Source organism: Budorcas taxicolor, chromosome 8, assembly GCF_023091745.1.
Source record: "Budorcas taxicolor isolate Tak-1 chromosome 8, Takin1.1, whole genome shotgun sequence".
Taxonomy (NCBI): Eukaryota; Metazoa; Chordata; class Mammalia; order Artiodactyla; family Bovidae; genus Budorcas; species Budorcas taxicolor.
In genome coordinates this window covers 7,750,005-7,775,580 of record NC_068917.1, presented here as the reverse complement: position 1 = coordinate 7,775,580, position 25,576 = coordinate 7,750,005, and the positions used below count along the sequence as shown (strand labels likewise).

Below are 25,576 nucleotides of genomic sequence, written 5' to 3'. Positions count from 1 at the left end.
AAATCCAAGCTGATTTTTAAAAATCATTTTGCAATATTTATAACAATTCTATAATTTGAAAATACTTTATCATTTTTCTCTATTGATATGAAACCAGTTTTAAAGAATTCACAATCAGAATGATTCTGGAACTATGAATTCCAAGGGATATTACAGTCATGCTATTAACATGGCTACCATGTTGGCTCTGTTTTTTCAGATGTAGCTGTTCTATTGACCTGGAGGACATAAAATAGAAAGCAGTAATGTCTGATTAAGTCTTACCAAAATATTATCACCTGTAGATAAAGGACATTAGAGAATCAGAGAGCTGTAGGGCAAAGGTGTTAAAACGCATAGTAAACAGACCTGGAGCTAGAATGTATTTCTGAAAATAAACATGAAGTGTAATGTTTCAGAAATAATTTCCTGAAGGAGAACAAAACATCCCCTATATTTTCTTGTACTTTATAATTTGTCTAGAATACTTGATTTTTAAATAATTGGTGGGGAAAAAACCTTCTGATTTCTGAGTTATACCAAAAAAATCATAAAGTATAATAGCTTTTAAAAATATGGATATAAATCATATCTAACTAATAAGCAGAGAAAACTTCTTTGTCTTTGAGGCCCTGTAAATATGAGATGACTGAGGATATCTTCCTCCTCTTCTAATAGAAAAAACAGTCCTGAATGAGTTTTGATGAACATTAAAGTCACAGACATAATTTAGGAAGATAATATGCTCTATTTATCCTCTTTGTGTTGAAATTCTAAAATTTATATTTTTTTCTTCAATATCGGTAGCTTACCTACTTATTGGTAAAACTTTTTTTTTTTTTTTAGTGTTAATGCAGTACTAATTTTTCTACCATGTTATAAATGACTACAATTTGCCTTCATATGCCTTCTATGAAGGTAGGACTCTGATTGCACCTGGGGATGGTGAGGGGAATGATTTGATTAAATTGAAAAGATCTCCTCACAAAAGTATGGAGAATATTGATGCTGTTTTTCAGGACAGTATTTGGTGAGGTGACTGAAGTGACTTAGCAGCAGCAGCAGCAGGCAGGAACTGAGAACCGTTGTTCTCCTACGGAGCACAGTTTCTTTATCAGCCAGAGAGTCTCCATCACAACCCTCCCTGGATAGCTGAGATAACTAAGAGTCACTTATCTGCATTTGTTAAAGAAATTTGAGACATCAAGAGGTTCATTTACCCAAAGTCATACAGTTCATTGTCAGTGTGAGGATTCTAACCTGTGTGTATTATGTTGATTTTCTAGATTTCCCACAATTCAGAAAGTAACAGTGATGCTTTTAAACACCAATAATATTTTATCAGATGAGACTCTGTAATGGGAAACAAAATTTTGAAAGGAACGTTTCTCCTATTCCATACACCAGGGATGCCCACGAACCCTAACATTCTATCAGACGGAATTCTGTAATCTGAAACAACAATTTGAAAGGAAGGTCTCTCCTATTTCATAACCTTTAGAATTATGATGTAATATAAAATATTATTAAAGTATTTTTATCATGTCTTTCAAAGTTTACTCCTACACATGTCATCAGACTTGTGAAATGAAAAGCAATATTCCCTAAAACTTCCCCTTTTGAAAGTTTAATGATTTTAAAATAATACTTTCCACTTGATCACTCCCAGGAATAGAATATTTAAAGGAAAGATTTACAAAAGCATTAAAATAATTGTTAGGGGAAGCACACTGACTGAAACCACCAGGCACCACAGTAACCATTTACATGAGTTATTTTACGGCAGGAGGTCTTGGTAAGGAACATGGAACTAATAAGCCACCACCAACCACAAGAGTTAAGGAAAGGTCAAAAGGAGATACCATGTGTCTGACCACCTCCCAGAATCCTTCTTGCTGGCATTCATCTTGGCTGAACAAGGTGTGCACCACTGGGAAGGACTCTGAGTCAGAATGATTGGCTAAAGACAACCTGGAAACTAATCCCATCACCATAAAACCTGAGACTGCAAGCCACGTGGCAGAGCAGTTCCCCTTAACCTACTGCTTCCCCTCACACATCCCCTAGCCCCTGGGTGCCCTTTCCCAATAAAATCCCTTGCTTTATCAGCACATGTGTTCCTTGGACAATTTATTTCCGAGTGTTAGACAAGAGCCCAGTTTCAGACCCTGGAAGGGGTCCCCCTTTCTGCAACATAATGATTCTCCTTAAAAATGTCCTCTAGGAAAGTCAAAATCACCACCACACTCCCAGCTAATACTATTTGTGTTCTTTCACTTCATGAAAAGCAATGACATTGACCACCCTGAACACACTTCTTTTCCAGGAACATGCTATGTGAAGGGATTGTCCATCAGAGTCGCTACTACACAGAGATTCAAAAATCAAGACCACTCTTTTCTCCCTCTTCAAGAACTTTCCATTGGAAAGCACCTTTGAGAAATATTCAACAAAAAAATTCTCTACAAACCACGATTTACTGTTAGCAAGTGTTTCCTCTCTATTATCCTCAGGTCAAAATTCTGTCATTGGACATACTTTACCAAGACAAAGCTAATTATGTAGAAAATTCTCTACAGGTATCTCTTATTTCTCTTGGTACCAGTCAACCAAAAAATATCATTTATTTGGTGATGTACCTACCATCCCACATCTTTACTCCCTTTTTCATTTTTTTATTTAAAAGCAAAATTTTAGCTTTAACACATGAAATGTGCATTTTTAGCCTGAGGTAATAATGACCACTTTGAAACAAGTAGCCTCAATTAAAATTAAAAAAAAAAAAAAGTTTCTGTTATTTAAATTAATTTAATGAGTACATTTAATTTTAAGTACTTTTTAGATACTTATTTAACACATATTTACCTAAGAAATGCAAAGCAAAAGGTACTTTGAAATCAACCTGAATTACCAAGCTGATAGTTTAGTATTTAACAGAACAACAGACAACTTTCTTTTGCCACATAAACTTCAACACTACAAATAGACCACGAATCCTGAATCAGTATTTGAAGTGAATCATTGCAGACAATAACATTGCAGAAACCTCAAAGCTAACACATGAAGTGGTTTTACTTTTATAGAATTTTTAAGTACTATGAAGAGTAGTTTTCTGTGTGCAAATGAAAATTTCCAAACTTCAATTAATTCATAGAAACTCAAGATGCATTCTCTTGTAAGACAGAGGGAAAATAGACAAACTTGTTTACTGCCATGCTTAAACACACAGTTTACAGTTAAACCAAACTCCTTCGTGCAAAGAAACAGAAGGTAGATGAATATCTTCAGAAAAAGTTTCCGCCTGTCCACCAGCCAAGATAGAAAGATTTTACTTATCCTGTAATATCCTGTATTTAAAGCAAATATGATTTACCAAATCCTAAACTCATACAACTTTCTATAATCGTATTCCCCTGACTTACAAACCAAATTGTGTTCATCAGAATAGTGAAAAACAGTAAAACAATGCTAAATTTTCCAATACTCTGCACTCCAGGCCTTTTTGCTGTTATTGTTCAGATACAATAAAATAGCTAAAATTGCCAAGTCAAAATATTTCTTTGTGTTACTTACCATTTGCAGTATTTATGAAATAACAGAAGCACAGCCTGGAGAAACCATCTTGCTAGTAAACAACAGAGCAGATCTTTTTCAGAAATGGGAACAGGTTTTATGGTTCTACTGGAATATATCACCATTCATATGTACTCACCATATTTCACAGTGGTTTTTTTTCTAAAGCTGAAGATAGAACTTAAGGCATTCTGCCAACACCTGTCTAATTCACAACAGAAATGCAATGCAAATTTCTTACAGATACCCCAAATGATGCCAATAACTTATCCATTTCATTTTGCATTTGGCCAACATTTTACAAAATCACATCACCACAGAAAGACAAAACTTCATAATCACCTTTCAGATAGAATCAGCAAGAAGCCATGGTAATAATCCTCTGCCTTATTTTAAAAGCCTGTAATAATTATGCAGGTGATAATAGAATCACATAAAATGGTATCAACAGTGACTTACCTCTATCACTGAAGTCATCAACCAGGATGATTTCTGCGATCAGACTCTCCGGGGTTCGGTTGATGATGCTGTGTATGGTCCGGAGGAGGGAAGTCCAGCCTTCGTTATGGAATGGGATAATGATGCTGGTGTTCGGCAGCCTTTCCAGGTACATCTTGTGCTTGCAGCTGGATTTGAAAGAGGAGGGCAAGGCTATGTTAGATGCAAAACGGTAGTACATTTTATATTGCCATTGACTCACTGTGTTATCAGACAACTGTGAAAATTAGACTTTGCCTAATGGTTTCCCAGCCAGAGCTTCTACATTGTTATAGCTACTCTACCCATTCTTGGGATTTATTAATGATTCCCTTTCACATCCACTCTCTTTTTTGTTTTTTGAATGTGTCAATTTCACATTTATTCAGGTACAGATAATGTATCTCGACTCAACAAGGTTAAATAAGAAGAAGCTCTGTTGTACTATAAAACCAGATGAATAGTTTATTCCAGTGATTCTGAGTTGATTTTGCCATAATTTCCTCAGCTATGCCCTCCTTTGTATACTGACTTCATCTATGCTTTTCTATACCAGTGGCTCAAAAAGAAGGTAAGAATTGCACTGAAATGTCATGCTCTTCTTAATGTGTATTTTCTCTATTGTGATCTAATAGTAATGAGGACAAATTTTATGTATTAACATCATTTCCACTGAGCACATGGTTAATGTTTGGGTGGATTTCTGGGAAGCTTTGGAAGTTTAACTTCTGTAATATTTATGCCCAAATAATCAGTTAAAGTTGGTTATTGCCTCCATGGCTGGGCAGTGTTTAAGGCTCTAGGGGAGAAAAGAGACTTAAAGTGAAAGAATTGAAAATTTAATCTTAAATAATTACATACTGATGCAACCTCATGGTTGAGACTACAGTGAAATTCAAATCATGACACTATGACATTCGTTATGAGAACTATACAGATCTCATATTTCTGTTATCACTGTGAAGTAATCTGAGATGTCAAATAGGAAGTAGGTCTTAACTCTGGGCATAGTTACAAGCAATTTAGTATATGTCATGGCTATGCTTTCAATATTCTTGATTTATTTAAGTAATTTATAAATAGGGCACAAAACTGGGGCTCAGATCTCATTTAATTTTTAGTTCAGCATTGGTCATATTTGCCCAAGCTTTATGAAGGATAATGAATTCACTTGTTGGTGAAACATTTGAGTTACTTTAAAAATAATACAGAATGAAATTTTAATCAATTATCAAAATTCAGTGATTTTCCTGACATGGACAACCTGAAGACAAAAGAGAGAGCTAAAATCTGGAAACAGACACAGTCTCTGCTTAAAAGCAAGAACATCTAATAATTTGTCTTTTGCCAGAAATGGCTACTGTTTAATTTAGATAAGAAAACAAAACAAAGTATAAATTTTGAAGCATGCATAGATTCTACCAGTTTGCATAGAAACATACCAGGATATTCAAGACAGTACCTACAATATGTTTTTAGTCAATTACTTCAATACTTTATTTTACTATGATCTCAATAGGATAACTTAAATATCACTGTGGATATAAAATAGATCTTGTCTTACAGCTTCAGATGAGAGAATATTAGTATAATGCAATTAAAGAAAAAAATTAACTATCCTGGAAGTTACAATAAAATGACATATTTTTAGACAAATAATTTAAATATAAAAATAGACATTTTTTTCTATCTTGTCACTTTATTATCACTCTGTTTGATCTCAGATTTTAAAAGTTGTAAAAATATTTATAAAAATGGTAGATTTCGATGTTTTCAAATACAATTGAGAGAACTAGGAAAAAACCATCAAAATGATACCATGAAGTGGGCATAAAAGCCCTATAAAAGACATGCTCCTTAAAGAACCAGGGCTTCCCTGGTGGTTCAGTGGTAGAGAATCCGCCTGCAATGTAGGAGACCCATGTTTGATCCCTGGGTCAGGAAGATCCCCTGGAGGAGGGAATGGTAATCCATTCCAGTATTCTGACCTGGAGAACTTCATGGATAGAGAAGCCTGGCAGGTTAAAGTTCATGGGGTCACAGTCAAACACGACTGAGTGACTTTCACAGAGGAACATATTCCTTTAGGGATAATATAAAATGATTTTAAAGAAAAATACACGAAACATACATGTCAGTGATTCCCAAGAGTATAGTGAGATGGGTGCTTTCACATGTAATGAACAAAGATGGAAAAGAGTGCAAAAGGAATTCAGTGCATCTTATCATAATTACAGAGTTATTCATTCAACAAACCCAAAGACCTGAGACAAAAGTGTTTTCCTATATCAACGTTCAGTTCAGTCAGCTCAGTCACTCAGTCATGTCCGACTCTTTGTGACCCTATGGACTGCAGCACGCCAGGCTCCCCTGTCCATCACCAACTCTGGGAGCTCACTCAAAATCATGCCCATCGAGACAGGGATGCCATCTAACCATCTCATCCTCTGTCGTCCCCTTCTCCTCCTGCCTTCAGTCTTGCCTAGCATCAGGGTCTTTTCCAGTGAGTCAGTTCTTCACACCAGGTGGCCAAAGCATTGGAGCTCCATTTGAATGCAGAGTTCCAAAGAATAGCAAGGAGAGATAAGAAAGTCTTCCCCTGCAATCAATGCAAAGAAATAGAAGAAAACAATAGAAAGGGGAAGACTAGAGATCTCTTCAAGAAAATTAGAGACACCAAGGGAACATTTCATGCAAAGATGGGCTCGATAAAGGACTGAAATGGTAGGGACCTAACAGAAACAGAAGATTTTAAGAACAGGTGGCAATAATACACCGAAGAACTGTACAAAAAAGATCTTCACAACCCATATAATCATGACGGTGTGATCACTCACACTCACCTAGAGCTAGACATCCTGAACTGTGAAGTCAAGTGGGCCTTAGGAAACATCACTATGAACAAAGCTAGTGGAGGTGATGAAATTCCAGTTGAGCTATTTCAAACCCTAAAAGATGATGCTGTGAAAGTGTTGCACTCAATATGCCAGCAAATTTGGAAAACTCAGCAGTGGCCACAGCACTGGAAAAGGTCAGTTTTCATTCCAATCCCAAAGAAAGGCAATGCCAAAGAATGCTCAAACTACTGCACAATTGCACTCATCTCACACACTAGTAAAGTAATGCTCAAAATTCTCCAAGCCAGGCTTCAGCAATATGTGAACCGTGAAGTTCCAGATGTTCAAGCTGGTTTTAGAAAAGGCAGAGGAACCAGAGATCAAGTTGCCACCATCCTCTGGATCATGGAAAAAGCATGAGAGTTCCACAAAACATCTATTTCTGCTTTATTGACTATGCCAAAGCCTTTGACTGTGTGGATCACAATAAACTGTGGAAAATTCTTCAAGAGATGGGAATACCAGACCACCTAACTTGCCTCTTCAGAAACCTGTATGAAGGTCAGGAAGCAACAGTTAGAACTGGACATGGAACGACAGACTGGTTCCAAATAGGAAAAGGAGTACGTCAAGGCTGTATATTGTCACCCTGCTTATTTAACTTATATGCAGAGTACATCATGAGAAACGCTGGACTGGAAGAAACACAAGCTGGAATCAAGATTGCTGGGAGAAATATCAGTAACCTCAGATATGCAGATGACACCACACTAATGGCAGAAAGTGAAGAGGAAGTAAAAAGCCTCTTGATGAAAGTGAAAGAGGAGAGCGAAAACATTGGCTTAAAGCTCAACATTCAGAAAACGAAGGTCATGGCATCCAGTCCCATCACTTCATGGGAAATAGATGGGGAAACAGTGGCTGACCTTATATTTCTGGGCTCCCAAATCACTGCAGATGGTCATTGCAGCCATGAAATTAAAAGACGCTTACTCCTTGGAAGGAAAGTTATGACCAACTTAGCATGTTAGAAAGCAGAGACATTACTTTGCCAACAAAGATCCATGTAGTCAAGGCTATGGTTTTCACAGTGGTCATGTATGGATGTGAGAGTTGGACTGTGAAGAAAGCTGAGCACCAAAGAATTGATGCTTTTGAACTGTGGTGTTAGAGAAGACTCTTGAGAGTTTCTTGGACTGCAGGGAGATCCAACCAGTCCATCCTAAAGGAGATCAGTCCTGGGTGTTCATTGGAAGGACTGATGTTGAAGCTGAAACTCCAATACTTTGGCCACCTCATGAGAAGAGTTGACTCATTTGAAAAGACCCTGATGCCGGGATAGATTGAGGGCAGGAGGAGAAGAGGACGACAGATGATGAGATGGTTGGATGGTATCACCAACTCAATGGGCATGGGTTTGGGTGGACTCCAGGAGTTGGTGATAAACAGGGAGGCCTGGTGTGCTGCAGTTCATGGGGTTACAAAGAGTCGGACACGACTGAGCGACTGAACTGAATTGAACTGAACTTCAGCATCAGTCCTTCCAATGAATATTCAGGACTGATTTTCTTTACGATTGATTGGTTGGATCTCCTTGCAGTCCGAGGGACTCTCCAGAGTCTTATCCAACACCACAGTTCAAGAGCATCAACTCTTTGCCGCTCACCTTTTTTTATGGTCCAACTCTCATATGCATATGTGACTACTGGAAAAACCATAGCTTTAACTATACAGGGCTTTGTTGGTAAATTAATGTCTCTGTTTTTTAAAATATGGTGTCTATGTTGGTCATAGCTTTTCTTCCAAAGCACAAGTGTTGTTAATTTCATGGCTCCAATCACTACCTGCTGTGATGTTGGAGCCCCAGAGAATAAAATCCGTCACTGTTTCCATTGTTTCCCCATTTATTTGCCATGAAGTAATAGGGCCGGATGCCGTGATCTTAGTTTTTTTAATGTTGAGTTTTGTATTATCCTGAATATTGATATTCAGGGTATCAGTATATCAAAACATCAAATATTAATATATTAAAATATCAAAACATCCAATATTAACATATCAAAATATCAAAGCATCATACCTAACAATGATCTGGGAATATAACTGATATTCCCAGGTGTAAAATTATTCTTTTAACATTTAGAGGAGATACTGTACACATTTCTGGCTTGTTTTTTAAATAAGAGCTGTATTCAGACTAATACACTATAGCAGGGTTTCCAACCCCTGGGCCATGGACCAGTTCATGTTAGGAACCCGGCTGTATAGCAGATGAGCAGTGGGCAAGTGCTTGTATTTATAGCTGCTCCCCATTGTTTGCATGACCTTCTGAGCTCTACCTCCTCTCAGATCAGAAGTGGCATTAGATTTTCACAGGAGCATGGACCCTACTGTTCCTGAATCATTCCAAAACAATCTCCCTCATCTCATCCATGGAAAAATTGTCTTCCGTGAGACCAATCTCTGGTGCCAAAAAGGTTGGGGACTGCAAAGCAATCAATAGGGATTTAAAGATATGTTTAACAGCTATATATAATCCGTTCAGAAAAATAGGCGGACTTGTGAGGATGGAAGACTGATCAAGGGCAAAAAAGCCTTTGCTCATAAAAATATTTTAAGTAATTTCTATATAAGGGACGTGAAAGTATCTTTCTGTTCATTCGTGTGTTCAGTTCACAATGATTTGCCATTGCCTTACTCTTAGCCAACTCTGGTAGGGCCGAGTTCCAGTCCTCCCTTCTCTGGAGGCCCAGGGAAAAGTCCCACAATGCCTGGGTATCTGTAGGTGGCAGGAGTCGTCTGTAAGGCCACCCCTTTTGCCGCCTGCCCCTCCCCCGCCTCCTCCCCCTTGTTTCAAGCTGGGTTCCTTTCCTCCCTTGAAATCTTTGATGTTAGTACTTGGATCTAAAGTTCTGTGTCTCTACAGGAGGTTTTCTGAGAGATTGTATTCTTGTATTTAAGGGCTTCCCTGGTGGTGCAGAGGTTAAAGCATCTGCCTGCAATGTGGGAGACCTGGGTTCGATCTCTGGGTCAGGAAGATCCCCTGGAGAAGGAAATGGCAACCCACTCCAGTATTCTTGCCTGGAGAATCCCATGGACGAAGGAGCTTGGTGGGCTACAGTCCACGGGTCGCAAAGAGTCGGACATGACTGAGCGACTTCACTTCACTTTACTCTTAGCCAGGAGGCAAAGTGGAGATAAAACAGAGAATGAACCCCAGTTTCTGACTTTAAGATATTTATGTTATAATAGGAGATACAGACTGGTAAAAGGCAAAGATTTAAAGGGGAATTGATATGTAGACGTGTACAAGCATTTGAGAGTGAGGCCCCTGAATCAATTCATAAAGTACTGCAGAAATGCAAGTGAGAGTTAAAAGGGGCCTGCAAAAGACCAGCTTGAGATATATTTAGGAAAATAATTGACATGACTTAGTAACTGTCTAGGAGAAACAGTTATGGAGAACCCCCACGTTTTGGACATGAGCAACTGATGTATGAAATACAGATGGAGGTAAGAACACAGTGTGTGAGGGACATTTGAGGGCTCCAAGACTTGAGGGTAAAGAGGAATTCGACATTAAGTTTGAAGTGTCTAAATGATATCGAGTTGAACATGAAAACAGATCCTTTGCTCCCGGTCCTGCTTGCTCATTTCTGTTCTCTTCCAGCCTTAAAAGACCCTAATTCTTTCAAATCTAGTATATGAGAGACAGCAAAAGAGACACAGATGTAAAGAACAGACGTTGGACTCTGTGGGAGAAGGTGAGGGTGCGATGATTTGAGAGAACAGCATTGAAACATGTATATTATCATATGTGAAATAGAACATTAGTCCAGGTTCGATGCATGAGACAGGGTGCTCAGGGCTGGTGCACTGGGATGACCCTGAGGGATGGGATGGGGAGGGAGGTGGGAAGGAGGGTCAGGATGGGGAACACACGTACACCCAGAGCTGATTCATGTCAATGTATGGCAAAAATCACCACAATAGTATAAAGTAACTAGCCTCAAATTAAAATAATTAAAAAAAGACCCTAATTCTAGGAACGAGATTCACTCAGCAACTCAACCTAACTCCTGACTTATGCTCTCCTGAACGCACACTATGCCTTGTCTAACCTGCTGATTCTTTTCCTAGATAAAAGGAAGTAAGGATGAAGAATAAAGTAGCTAAAAAATGACTAGCTCTCTACCCCAGCAGCCCCTTTAGTAACCCTGCAGGCAGATCATGCAGGCAAGATTACATCAGAAGAGATGTTCACGCAATGGAGAATGATCAGAACCCAACATCCTGCTCTGATAGATTCACTGAGATTCTTCCCCATTTCCCCCTTTAAAACTGGTCATGGCCAAGCAGAATCTTCAGAGTTGATCTCTGGACGAATCCACCTTCTCCTCAGATTGTTGGCTTTTTTGATTAAAGCACCCTTCCTGTTTATTCACACTTGCCTCTCAAATGATTGGCTTTTGAGCAACTGAACCTGAGTTCAGTAACAAACACAGCAGTGGTATATGACATACACAGTTAGCTGTCTATGTATGTACGTGTGTGTGTGTGTATCTATCTATCATCTCTGTGTCTGCTACCTATCATCTACCTATTATCTAAGCATTTATCATCTATCATCCATGCAGCTATCCATCTATCCATTCATCCATTTATCCATCCATCCATCCATCCATTCATCTATCATCCCTCTATCTATCCCTTTATCTAACATCCATCCATCCATCTATCTATCCATCTATTTATCATCTATCTATCTATAGCTCAAATAAAGATCTGATTTACTGGAAGCACAAGTTGATGAGTAACAGCGCCAGCACTGATGCCAGAGCATCACCACCGTCTCTACAGCATCACCATACTAGTACTTGCCAAGCTGGTCTTACCATAAGTACCAGCAGACAGTCAACTGAGTGCTTTCTCTCATCTCTGATAAAAGGCAGATCAAAAGTTCAGAGGCAAATGAATGCCATAGAGCAAGTATCGGGCAATGAAGCTGGGGAAAAAGCAGTTCTATAGTGAAGCATCTCTGAGGTGTTTTCTGTATCATCACTATGGTTTTCCAGCATGATGGTGCCTCAGGTGCCCACAGGGATAAGCATCAGGATGGGGATCTTTGACTGGCTGATTTCCCTTCCCTGTTGTATCTCTTCACCCTCCTTGCCAAAGTATACTCTGTGATGATCTCTTTAAAACTACTGCAGTCAAATTGTGTCTGAGAGTCTACTTTAGGGGAAACCAATCTGAAACAATCAGCCTGCCAATGCAGGAGACACAGAAGACTTGGGGTTGATCCCTGGGTCCGGAACACACCCTGGAGGAGGAAATGGAAACTCACCCCAGCATTCTTGTCTGGAGAGTTCCATGGACAGAGGAGCCTGGCAGGCTACAGTCCATGGGGTCACAAAGAGTTGGACGTGACTGAGCATGTACCCGCATTACAGTAAATATAGCCTTAATCTAATAAGCAGACTATTAGTAATACAGTTACCTTCTTTACATAGATGCCTGTAATTTTTTTCAACGAGACTACACTGAAAACTCACTCATTATAATTATTCCTCAAATACTGAAAAATCACTTTTTATACATTAGACTATTGAGGTTTAAATGTGGCTTTGCCACTTGTGTGAAAATGGGTCAGTTATTTAACTTCTATAAGACTAGTTTTCTCATGTGTAACAATGTAAAAGCAAAAAATCATAATTTATTCATAATTTGTGAAAGAGAAATTAGATAATTCATACAAAGCATTCAGTACAGTATTATATTTGATAATAGTTTTTTAAAATTATATGTTGCTGTTATTATTGCTTAAAAAAATTTTTTTTTGATATGGAGTTGAATTTGTTCTCATATTACTTCTTTTTCATGTTTTGGTTGTTTGGCCATGAGGAATGTGGGATCTTAGTTCCCGGCCAGATTTTGAACCCACATCCCCTATATTGGAAGGTGAAGTCTTAACCACTGTATCATCAGGGAAGTCCGCGGTTGTTTTAACAGTTATTATTTATCTGTCAAGTCCTCTGTGAAAGACAATAGGAAACAAGGAGAGACACGAACTGCGTGAGAGAAAGTGAGAGACACACGATAAAAAGATGAATAAATTACAGTTTCCTCCCTTAAGGATTCACAGACCAGTGGACAGATGCATAAAATGATTAGACTCAAATGAGACAAGGGACTTAATAGATGGCACAGAGGCACTGAAGAGCCCACAGGAGGTATGACCAACTTTGTCTGAAAGAACTAGGGATGTCTTTATAGATGAGTCTGTATGTGGAAAACAGATCATGAAGGATCTTGAAAGTGATTCTGAGAAATCTGGACATCAGCCTGCAGTCAATGGGAAGTATTTCTCATACTGTTAATGACGGGGAAAACAGGATACTGTTTATAATTCCTCTGACATCTGGGTAAGTGATGCACCGAGACAGCAAATATGAAAGGAAGAAAGTTTGGAGATTGTAATAGCTTGGGCAAAAATAATGAGGGTGCTGATCTGAGTTTTACTCTAAGGAAAGCCAGCCTGTTTGTGGTCGTGCCTGAACTGATTAAATTATATGTAGTCATCCCAGCATTTAAGCTGCTCCAAAGGAAATTGAATTCACTCTCAAAGTCAGCCATCGCATTGGCCAAGCTATTGTTCAGATGACTCCTTCTCATTATTACTAGAAATATTGAAGCATATCCAGAATTTTGTTAAGAATCTGCAACCTGTGCATTTTAGATTTAACTTCAAGTCAAGCTGGGAATGGGAAATTTGTGAAATTAGAAGACAATGTGGCAATATGGAACTGTGTTGAAGAAATAAGTAAAATGAAGTCAGACACAATTTATATGTTCATGTATAGGTAGCAAATTTATGAAAAGAGAATAGGGATAATTTAATGCCTGTTGTTATTCCATTTCATATTGTGTATCATTTTAAAATAAGCCTTTTAATAAAATTAACTTGGAGAGTAATAATGGCTCAGAAATGAGGACATCTCTTTAAGTAATACTTTATCTAAGTGAATGGAAAAACAAATCTTTAAATTTAAATGTACCAAAGAGACAAAAGAAATAAGTTCTTAGGCTACTTGCGAGAAGCGACAAATTTAAAAGGCATTTTTAAAAGTTGATTAAAAGCCAGTCGGTAAATGTTCTGCTAAACCATTCACAATAATGAAAATAAAACTGAATAGAATATTTCTCACACTCTTCTGTTTCCACAAGCAGAGCATATATGTTTTCTGATATTCACTATTGACATTTAATAACAGGGCGATTTAAAGATATATTTAGTTTAACAATAGTCTCTATTATAAACATACTTAAACACCATTCTTTTATAATTACATTAACTTATCTTTGCATTTTCACTGGTTTCACAAAAAGTGTTTCATTTATCTTTGCAATTTCACTGGTTTCACAAAAAGTGGTTCTTTCACAAATAGGATTAAGCCAACTAAAAAAAAATTAGAGATATGTGATTTAAGTACCTGACTTATTTGTGATTTTTTTTTTTGTCTGAAAGAGATATCTTACTGTTCATGCAACAATATCAACCTTTATACTGTGTTTAGATAAACTTGCATTTAAGATTCTCAAAGCCTTCATATTTTCTTTATCATCATTTAAACACACTTTCTCATGCCTAAGGCTGAATATTTAGTTTTGGACACAACATCAAAACCTGCATTTTAAAGATTCAAACACTCAGACTGCAAGATTTGGGTAGAACGTTTGAATGAAAGCATTTGAACATTTTACTCCTTAGATCATTCCATTAGCTTATCTAAAGTTATTATTTTATTTTTTGTTTTAATGGATTTTTTTCTATTTATATAAGTAGATCAGCCCAGATGTTATATTATGGTAATAAATAATTTCCAATCCCAATGGCTCACAAATATGAATATACTCTTTCTGTGTCTTCTGCTTATTTATCACTGGTTGGCTAGAGAGTCTCTGCCTGAGGTCACTAGCACCAGTCAACATTTTGACCATTGTCAAACACTGTGTCAGATGTTAGTTAGAACAGTGGTGGGTCTCAGGCTGGAAGTTAAATGGTCTGTCTGTAAAATGACAGTTCCTTCTGCTTAGAAGTCACTGGTCAGCACTAGTCACGTGGCAGGAGGGCCCGGTAAGTGCAATCTTATATACAGTGAAGAATTATAGCCAGAAGTAGTTGGGATGAACATGACCATCCTAGTCTTTTATGTTCTTTCAATAAAAAAGGAAATAGGAAAATGGAAACTGCCCGTTATATTACATTACATGGAAACATTAAAGAGATTCAGTTTCTTCACAGACCAAAAAAGAAAAAAATGATTGCATATATTTAAGGTTTCTCATCTACAGAAGCATAGTTGAAATCTCATTTTTCATTTTTAGAACTGCAACCACACTTAAGGTATCATCAAGTTTAGTCCTTTATTTAATTGAAATTTGAGACATTTAAAGTTTTAGAGAGTTAAACAAAAATTATTTAACAATCAAACAGGTAAAACAGTGTACTGGGTGAAGAGTGATAGAATTATGGGGCATTTGACCCAAAGAGTTTAAAATTTTTTGAAAGATATTTATAACTCACATAGCTGGGGAGTAGAGAGCAAAGAAATGGAATCCAACACTCTTCACTTCTGATTACATAATATTTTGGAAATGCCATTCTATCACTGGCTTTTTAAGACATCTTTATATTAATCCAATCCATTAAATTATATAAATACTGTAACATTTTAAAGTGAGGTAGGCAATTACTCCATTAGATCAGACATTTTTGTGAAATATGCAATCTATTATCCACAAATATTTCTGGAAGTAAGCCATTTAATAATATGTATAAAGAAATACCTATGACAAAATTTATGACCAATTATCATTTGAATACAGACTCTAAGAAGGCCCGGGCGACTGAACTCTGGGCTGTCTGAACCACTAGATTACACTAGTAGGGGAAGGAAAGAAGTAGACATTGTGCCCCCTATATCTAATATTTCTTTATTAGTTTTGTACATTTTAATAAAAACAGAGAGCTTTGCAACTTCCAGCTAATATTATTTCTGGCTAAGATTATCACTGGGATTTCTCCTTTTAACCAAGATGGAGTAAAATGGCAGGGCGTAGGGGGCTTCCCAGATGGCTCAGTGGTAAAGAATCCACCTAACAATGCAGGAGACACAGGAGACCAGGGTTTCATCCATGAGTCTGGAAGATCCCCTGGAATAGGAAATGGCAACCCACTCCAGTATTCCTGCTTGGGAAATTCCACATCCAAAGGAAACCTGGTGGGCTACAGTCCATGGGGTCGCAAGCACAATGGAGTAACACAGATATACTTATTCTTCCACTTGACCACTTAAACAACTATATTAAAAATATGAATGGTTTTCAAGACACTGGCAAAAAAAATAAATATATATAGAAATTCTTCAGAAAGAAGAAGCAAACATTTCCCTCTGCTTATATGCCAGAGTGAAATTCTAGGCAATGCTGAAGTTAGGAGAAACTCAGGTTTGCCTAGGTGATCTCCCTAAATGGTAGAGATGAAGCCAACAACCTAGAGTTATCAAAGTTTGTAAGAGTTTGCAGGAAGGAACAGTATAGAAAGAAAACCTAGGCAATCTACAGTGTCCCCTTGACTCTTCAGCAGAGTATAGATCAACACATGTGTGTAAAGACATAACCTTGAACTGAGGAATGAAGCACCAGAAAAGATTAAAGGGATTAGTAACTCATATAGGGCATGAAATAATCCTTGTTCTCAGCAGGCATGATGAAAAAACTTGTATCTCAAGAATTGCGTAGAGTATTCGAAAAGGGGTTAGAAAGGATGGAGAATTAGTCCTAAAAACAGTTCCAGTTCAAAGAAAGCTTCAGTGCAATACTTAGCAGTATCAAACTGTTTCTAAGTAGCTACATTGTATCACAGGGAGAAGGCTCAGTTACACTTATAGGAATATCAAAGTATTTTACACCCTAAAAAATAAAATTCAAACATTTGACAACCAGTAAAAACTACAAACCATTCGAAGAAGCAAGAAAACAGGAACCCAGAATGAAAAAGAAAAACACTAAGCGAAATTGGCACAAATATCAAGGATGATAGAATAGGCAATGATATTAAAGTAGTTATTATAGCTGTTTCCCAAACATTCAAGAAAACAAAGGAATACTTGAACATACTGAAAGACACAGAAGATGTTAAAAATAACCAAATATAACTTCTAGAGATTAAAACTACAGTCTCTGAGATGAAAAATACACTGGATAAAATTTAAGGCAGATTAGATGTTGTGGATGAAAAGATCCATAAACTTGAAGACATGGAAAGAGGACTCTCCAAAATTAACAAAAAAGGATAAAAGAAATTCTTAACATAAAATGAATAGAGCATCAGCAGTGTGGAAAACTTCAAAAGGCCTAATATGTGTGCAATTAAAGTATCCACAAGAGAAGGTAAAGGAGACATAGGAAGTATCTGAAGACAGATTTGAAAGTTTTTGAGATTTAATGAAAACGTGAAGCACCAAATAGGTGCTTCAAATAGGCCTGTGTAATCTGGGCACAAGAAACATGAAGAAAGCCACATTAGCATCTCTCATAACTCAGTTTTTAAAAGCACTGATAAAGACACAGTTTTGAAAGCAACCAGAGAGACAAAGAAATAGAGAACAAACTCAGAACAAACAAAATAGAGAAGGGAAAGGGGGGATGAATTAAGAGATTGGAATTGATACACACACACACACACACACACACACTACTGATACCACATATAAAACAGATAACCAATGAAACCTACTGTGTAGCATAGTGAACGCTGCCCAGTGCTCTGAGATGACTTGAATGGGAAGGAAATCCAAAAAAGCAGGGGTATATGTCTACATATAGCTGATTCAGTTTGCTATGCAGTAGAAACTAACACCATATTGGAAAGCAACTATAGCCCAACAGAAATTACATAAAAAATAAAATAAATAAAAGCAACCAGAGGGCGTAAAGAAAAAGATACCTAAGTGTGGAGGGAACCCGGTAAGTGTGGAGCTACCGCCGAGAAGAGTGACAGCAAACTTCTCATTAAAAATAATTCAAGATAGAAAGATAGTGGGGGAACACTTTAAGTACAGAAAAGAAAATTTAAAAGAAGAGGAAAAAAAAGCAATCTACTTTTCTTTAGTCAATGAAAATATGTTTAAAAAACAAAGGTAAAATAAAAATTTTTCAAACATACAAATATTGAATTAGGCTTGGGTTTCTCTTGTGGCTCAGCTGGTAAAGAATCTGCCTGCAATGTGGGAGACCTGGGTTGGGAAGGTCCTGTGGAGAAAAGGCTACCCACTCCAGTAATCTGGCCTGGAGAATTCCATGGACTGTATAGTCCATGGGGTTGCAAAGAGTCAGACAGGACTGAGTGACTTTCATTTTCACTACATACATTAGGAGACCTCCACAAAAGTAAACATTTCAGGAAACTCTTTAGAACAATTATATTCAGTGGAAATCTATATGTAGACAAAACTAAAAGAATTAAAAGCAACATAAACAAATTTTGTGGGCACCCTTAGAGGGGCCACCACAAGGCAGAAACTCTTATACTAAGCAGCTCTGCTGCACAAGTTCTAGGTCAGCAAATGCAGCTAAGAGAGCCAGGGCTCACTTCCCAACAACGCCCACAACAATAAGGCAGGTCAACAAAGCTGGACTCCAGTCACCCTGATATAGCTCAAGTTTATGGTAGAGATTTCAAGACAGACTAGTTTCCTCCTAAGGAACAAGATACGTAAGTTACCACTTTTATTTCACATCATTCCACTACTTCTCCTCAGAGAAATTAGGCCAGATAATGAAACAAAAGGCATTCAACCAGGAAAGAAAGAATTAAAACTATTTCTACATGCATACGACTTGACATTATATATTCTACACTTGATCTTAGCCAAAAGGCCGAGAAGCGATGACATTATATATTCTAAACAATACACACATGCAAACATACACTCGCATAAACATACATGCAAACAAATTAAAATAATCTCAGTAAAGTTACAGAATACAAGCTCAAAATACAAAATCAAATCTACTTCTTCAGATCAGCAATAGGTTAAAATAAAATTAAGACAACTGTGTTAGTTACAATACCATGAAGAAGAAGAAATTACTTAGAAAAACATTTAACAAAACAAATTCAAACATATGCTGAAAACTGCAAATATTTATTGAAAGAAATTTTCAGTTCAGTTCAATTCAGTCGCTCAGTCATGTCCGACTCTCTGCAACCCTATGAATCGCAGCACACCAGGCCTCCCTGTCCATCACCAGCTCCCGGAGTTCACTCAGATTCATGTCCATCGAGTCCGTGATGCCATCCAGACATCTCATCCTCTGTCGTCCCCTTCTCCTCCTGCCCCCAATCCCTCCCACCATCAGAGTCTTTTCCAATGAGTCAACTCTTCACATGAGGTGGCCAAAGTACTGGAGCTTCAGCTTTAGCATTATTCCTTCCAAAGAAATCTCAGGACTGATCTCCTTCAGAATGGACTGGTTGGATCTCCTTGCAGTCCAGGGGACTCTCAAGAGTCTTCTCCAACACCACAGTTCAAAAGCATCAATTCTTCGGCACTCAGCCTTCTTCACAGTCCAACTCTCACATCCATACATGACTACTGGGAAAACCATAGCCTTGACTAGATGGACCTTAGTCAGCAAAGTAATGTCTCTGTTTTTGAATATGCTACCTAGGCTGCTCATAACTTTCCTTCCAAGGAGTAAGCGTCTTTTAATTTCATGGCTGCAGTCACCATGTGCAGTGATTTTGGAGCCCAAAAAAATAAAGTCTGACACTGTTTCCACTGTTTCCCCGTCTATTTCCCATGAAATGACGGGACCGGATGCCATGATCTTCGTTTTCTGAATGTTGAGCTTTAAGCCAACTTTTTCACTCTCCTGTTTCACTTTCATCCAGAGGCTTTTTAGTTCCTCTTCACTTTCTGCCATAAGAGTGGTGTCATCTGCATATCTGAGGTTATTGATATTTCTCCTGGCAATCTTGATTCCAGCTTGTGTTTCTTCCAGTCCAGTGTTTCTCATGATGTACTCTGCATAGAAGTTAAATAAGCAGGGTGACAATATACAGCCTTGACGTACTCCTTTTCCTATTTGGAACGAGTCTGTTGTTCCATGTCCAGTTCTAACTGTTGCTTCCTGACCTGCATATAGGGCCATCTAAATAAATGGAAACACATCCCAGGCTTTGGATCAGAAAACAATATCAAGATGGCAATATCCCTCAATGTACAGATTCAATGCAATTCACATAAAAATCCCAGGTGTCTTTTTTTTTGTGACAAATGGATTTTAAAATTCATTTGGTTATACTTTGGTTATACTTGCTTATTCAACTTATATGCAAAGTATGTCATCTGAAATGCTGGGCTGGTTGAATCACAAGCTGAAATAAAGATTGCTGGGGTAAATATCAACAACCCCAGATATGCAGATGATTCCACTATAATGGCAGAAAGTGAAGAGGAACTAAAGTCTCTTGATGAGAGTGATAGAGGAGGGCAAAAAAACTAATTTAAAACTCAACTTTAAAAAAAGTAAGATTATGGTATCTGGCCCCATCATTTCATGGCAAATAGATGGGGAAGCAACGGAAACAGCGACAGACTTTATTTTCTTGGGCTACAAAATGACTTCAGATGGTGACTGCAGCCATGAAATTAATAAAAGACACTTGCTCCTTGGAAGAAAAGCTATGACCACCTTAGACAGCACATTAAGCAGAGACATTGCTGACAAAGCTACGGTTTTTCCAGTGGTCATGTATGGATGTGAGAGTTGGATAATAAAGAAAGCTGAGTGCCGAAGAATTGATGCTCTTGAACTGTGGTGCTGCAGAAAACTCTTGAGTCCCTTGGACAGCAAGGAGATCAAGCCCATCAATCCTAAAGGAATCAACCCTGAATATTCATTGGAAGGACTGATACTGAAGCTCCAATACTTTGGTCACCCTGATGTGAAGAGTCAACTCATTGGAAAAGACCCTGATGCTGGGAAATATTGGAGACAAAAGGAGAAGGGGCGGTAGAGGATGAGATGGTTAGATAGCACCACCAACTCAGTGGACACGAATTGTGGCAAACTCTAGGAGACGGTGAAGTGCAGGGGTCTGGCATGCTGCAGTCTACAGGTCATGAAGAGTCGGACAGGACTTGTGACTGAACAACACCCAAAAATGTGTTACGAAACCCACTGCATTATCCTTAAATTAATATGCTAATGTCTTACTCAGTATTTCAGAATGTTTGCTGTATTTAGAGGCAGGGGCTTTAAAGAGCTAGTTAAGTTATAGTGAAGTCATTAGGGTGAGCACGAAATCAACAGGAATGATATTTTTAGGAGACAAACAATCTGAACACAGACATGGATAGAAGAGCAGGTGAAGACGCAGAGAGACGTGCATTAGGTCTCGGAAGAAACCGAACCTGCTGACATCCTGACCGCAGACTCCAGTATCCAGAATCATGAGAAGATGATTTTCTGCTGTTTAACTTATACAAGAAAATACTTTTGTGGTCAAATGATAAAATTACTATTTTATTTTAGTTTAATCATTTTAAAAGATAGTTGATCAGTCTATAGCAAAAATAAAAGCAACATATTTTGACATTTATAACATAAGTCAAAACAAAATATATGGCAATAATAGCAGAAAGGTCTGAAGTAGAAAAATGTTGCATAGAATGTTGCATAGAAAAATGCATACCGTTGTATAGTTCTTATACTACAAATGAAGTCATATAATATTACTTAAGGGAAGACCATGATTCATTATGCTATATTCCATCAGCATAAAAGCAACCACTAAAATAACAGAGCATAAATAAAGTGAATGGTTTCCAATTATGTGTCTTATAGAGAGTAAGAATGTAATCAACATTTGCTAGATTGAAATGAATTGATTTGGAAACTTGGATAAAAATAATCACACATATACACACAATGAATAGTTAAATCTGTGACGCCCTCACAAAAAAAAAAGATTAAATAGAATGATAACATTTGAAATTAATTCGAAAGAAGTTAGAGGAGAGAGAAAAGTCTTAAAAGTCTTTAAGAACTCAGCATTACTTCAGTGATATTTTGAAGTGCAAAGCAGAGTTGTATATTTCAGCAAACTGTATCAGTAACTATATTGAATGTAAAGTGTTCTGAACAGGCACATAAAAGGCAGTGTCAGATTGCTCTCTGCTGCCTCCTACAGACTTATTCATAAAACAAAGATGCAAATAAATATAAAAGTAAAGGCACAGAAGATATACTATGCTAACACTAACAAAAAGAAAGCTAAAGTGGCTTTCATAATAGCCAACAAAACAGATTTCAAAGCAAAGAATATTACCTAGATATAAAGTTTATTTCTTGATAAAAGGTCAGTGTATCAAGAGGACGTAACAATTCAAATATTTATGTACCTAGAAATAGAAATATATGAAACAAAAGTTGAGAGAACTGCAAGGAAATACAGATCACCCTAAAGTTACAAGAAACTAACTCTTTGGGTTTATCTTGCTCTTTTCCAGTTCTCATGGTGAAAGCTTAGCTTATCGATTCACTGCCCTTTTTATTTCTGTTTTAAAACACTGAATGATAGATTAGAATTATTTCACTTTAAGAACTACTTTAAGTATAAAAATTTTTTTAAAATTTAATTTTTATTTAAAATATTTTCTAATTTCACTTGAAACTTCTTTTAGGACATATTGATCTCTTAGAATTGTTTTCAATTTCCAGTTGTATGAATATTATCCTATCTTCCTGCTGCTAAGTTTTAATTTAATTTAATTATCAGAGAACATGCTCTGTAAATCTACAGTCTTTTAAAACTTGTAGTCTTAGTTTTATGACCCAGGATATGGTTTGACTTGAACAGTGTTTTCTGCACACTTGAGAAAAATATATATTCTGCTATTTCTGGGTTGGGTATTTGGGTTTCTTTTCATGCATCTCCTTTTCTGAATCCTTTGGATTATTTTTACACCTTTTACTACTTGACTTTAATGCATCCACTGTGATTCTGATGTTATATTGGGCTTTCCCAGTGGGGTGGCTCAGCTGTAAAAGTATTCCCTTGCAATGCAGAAGATGCTTGAAATAGGGGTTCTATCCCTGGGCCAAGAAGATCCCCTGCAGGAGGGCATGGCATTCCATTGCAGGATTCTTGCCTCCAGAATCCCATGGACAGATGAGGCTGGCAGGCTACAGTCCATGGGGTCACAAAGAGTAGGACATGACTCAGGTGACTGAGCACTCAGGTACATATTGTATAATATTTTAATGGGAGCTTGGGGGATTAAAATACTTGTCATGCTTCAAGTCCATTTAGAATTAATATTGCACCTACTTCATTTTAAGATGTATTATTTGATTTCTAAGTATTTGCAACTTTTCTGCATATATTATTTTTTATTGATTTTTAATTTACGTTTGATGAGAACATATTCAGGATTAATTCAATCTATTGAAATTTATTGAGTTGTTTATGCATAGATGTAGATCTAGCTGGATAAACATTCCATGTGCAACTGAAAAAAATTATTATACAATTATTGAATGTTAGATTCAAAAAATGTAAGTAAATTAAGTCAGTTTATTGATTTTATACAAACATACGTATCTCTCAAGTGAAACATGTAACACTTGGGACATTTTCCATGTAATGCTAAAGTGCTATTAGTAATGATAGTAATAAAGAGGCAAGGCGTTATACTTTGGGTTTCCTTTAGGGCCCACATTCTAAATGGTTAAGATTCTATTCTGTTTTGTAATGATCATGACAATTCTCTGAAATGGGAATAAACAGTGTGTCTACTCAGTTGCAGTCAGTTTCACTAGGATCAGTTGATTTCACTAGTTTGCATGTGAGAGGGAAACCACGCATAGTGCTGCAGATTGTTTGACCTCATGCATCGATGCACACATGCTCAGTCATGTCCCACTCTTTGCTAACACATGGACTGTAGCCCATCAGGCTCCTCTGCCCATGGGCTTCTCCAGGCAAGAATACTGGAGAGGGTAGCTATTTCAAATACAACTTCGTCGTGTTGTGGGCTTTTTGTACCATTAGACCACCTTTGGAGATACACACACACACACACACACACACACACACACACACACACACACACACATACATACATACAAGTACCAGTTTTCAGCACCTTGGACACATCCTGAATTAAAAAATTCATTACCTTACTCTATCAAAAACCTGTAAAATGTCTTTACTAATAGATGACAATTCAGACAATTCTGTGAAGTCTGTTTTAAACAGATATCCTAAACAAGATTACCAAAATAGCTAGGTGTATTAATGCTGCTGCTGCTGCATCACACATCAGTCATGTCCGACTCTGTGTGACCCCACAGACGGCAGCCCACCAGGCTCCCCCGTCTCTGGGATTCTCCAGGGAAGAACACTGGAGTGGGTTGCCATTTCCTTCTCCAATGCACGATAGTGAAAAGTGAAAGTGAAGTCGCTCAGTTGTGTCCGACTCTTAGCGACCCCATGGACTGCAGCCCACCAGGCTCCTCTGTCCATGGGATTTTCCAGGCAAGAGTACTGGAGTGAGGTGCCATTGCCTTCTCCAAGTCTGCTGCTGCTGCTGGTAAGTCTCTTCAGTCGTGTCCGATGCTGTGCGACCCCATAGACGGCAGCCCACCAGGCTCTCCTGTCCCTGGGATTCTCCAGGCAAGAACATTGGAGTGGGTTGCCATTTCCTTCTCCAATGCATGAAAGTGAAAAGTGAAAGTGAAGTTGCTCAGTCATGTCTGACTCTTAGCGACCCCATGGACTGCAGCCCACCAGGCTCCTCTGCCCATGGGATTCTCCAGGCAAGAGTACTGGAGTGGTTGCCATTGCCTTCTCTGGTATTATTGCTAGTAAACTACAATTTTTAAGAAGTTTTATCAAAGGAACCATTCATGTTTAGAAAGGAGAGAAAGCCTATTTATTTTCTTTGAGCTTTTTGCCACTGTATAATTTCTTGCAAAGCCATTTTGGTTCTGCTAAATTTCTCTCATCCTCATTCTCAATCGCCACAGAATAAAATGTCAACTGGCACCTGGCTACTGACAAGCAGACCGTATAACATATCTGTATGTCATTTTCAAGCAACCAATTTACATAGTAATTGTTTTAATGTCAGCTTATTCAATTTTCAATGGCTGCTTTAGTCACACTGTTTTTCTTTTCTAATCTTGCCATGCCAGTTGGGTTTGATAAAGCAGTGATAACTGGTAATTTATTTGCCTTTGACAGGCCTGGAAAATTAGATTGGATTGTTGAATATATGTGTATTTGAAGGTACAGGAGGGTAATCACTGTTTATTAATTTATTTGGGAACTTTCAAAAAATTTGCTTATTTTTTAATTGAAGGATAATTGCATTACAGAATTTTGTTGTTTTCTTTCAAACATCAACATGAATCAGACATAAGGAACATATTTTGCAAATTAATAATTTATATGATACTGTGAGTACTACTTCAATATAACATGATGTCTTGTGTCTGTCCTAAGGAATAAAAAGAGCTTGTTTCTGCAGCTGTATGTTTACCATAGCTCTGAGGCAGGAACATAGTGACCACGGAAGGGAGAGCGAAAGTGGAGGCCAGAGAGGGGCAGAAACCGACAGGAAGTCTGGCAA

General features: G+C 37.6%; 1 protein-coding gene and 1 pseudogene across 1 annotated transcript in view; both read right to left on the bottom strand.

The window, feature by feature from the left end:
- The window catches only part of GALNTL6 (polypeptide N-acetylgalactosaminyltransferase like 6), a 1,453,898-nt gene that overhangs the window by 814,265 nt on the left and 614,057 nt on the right, over positions 1–25,576 (bottom strand). The window contains exon 4 of the mRNA XM_052644952.1: positions 4,012–4,178. Coding sequence (XP_052500912.1) covers positions 4,012–4,178 — 167 coding nt within the window. The remainder of the gene's footprint in view (positions 1–4,011; positions 4,179–25,576) is intronic.
- LOC128052921 (uncharacterized) lies at positions 18,718–18,821 on the bottom strand (annotated as a pseudogene).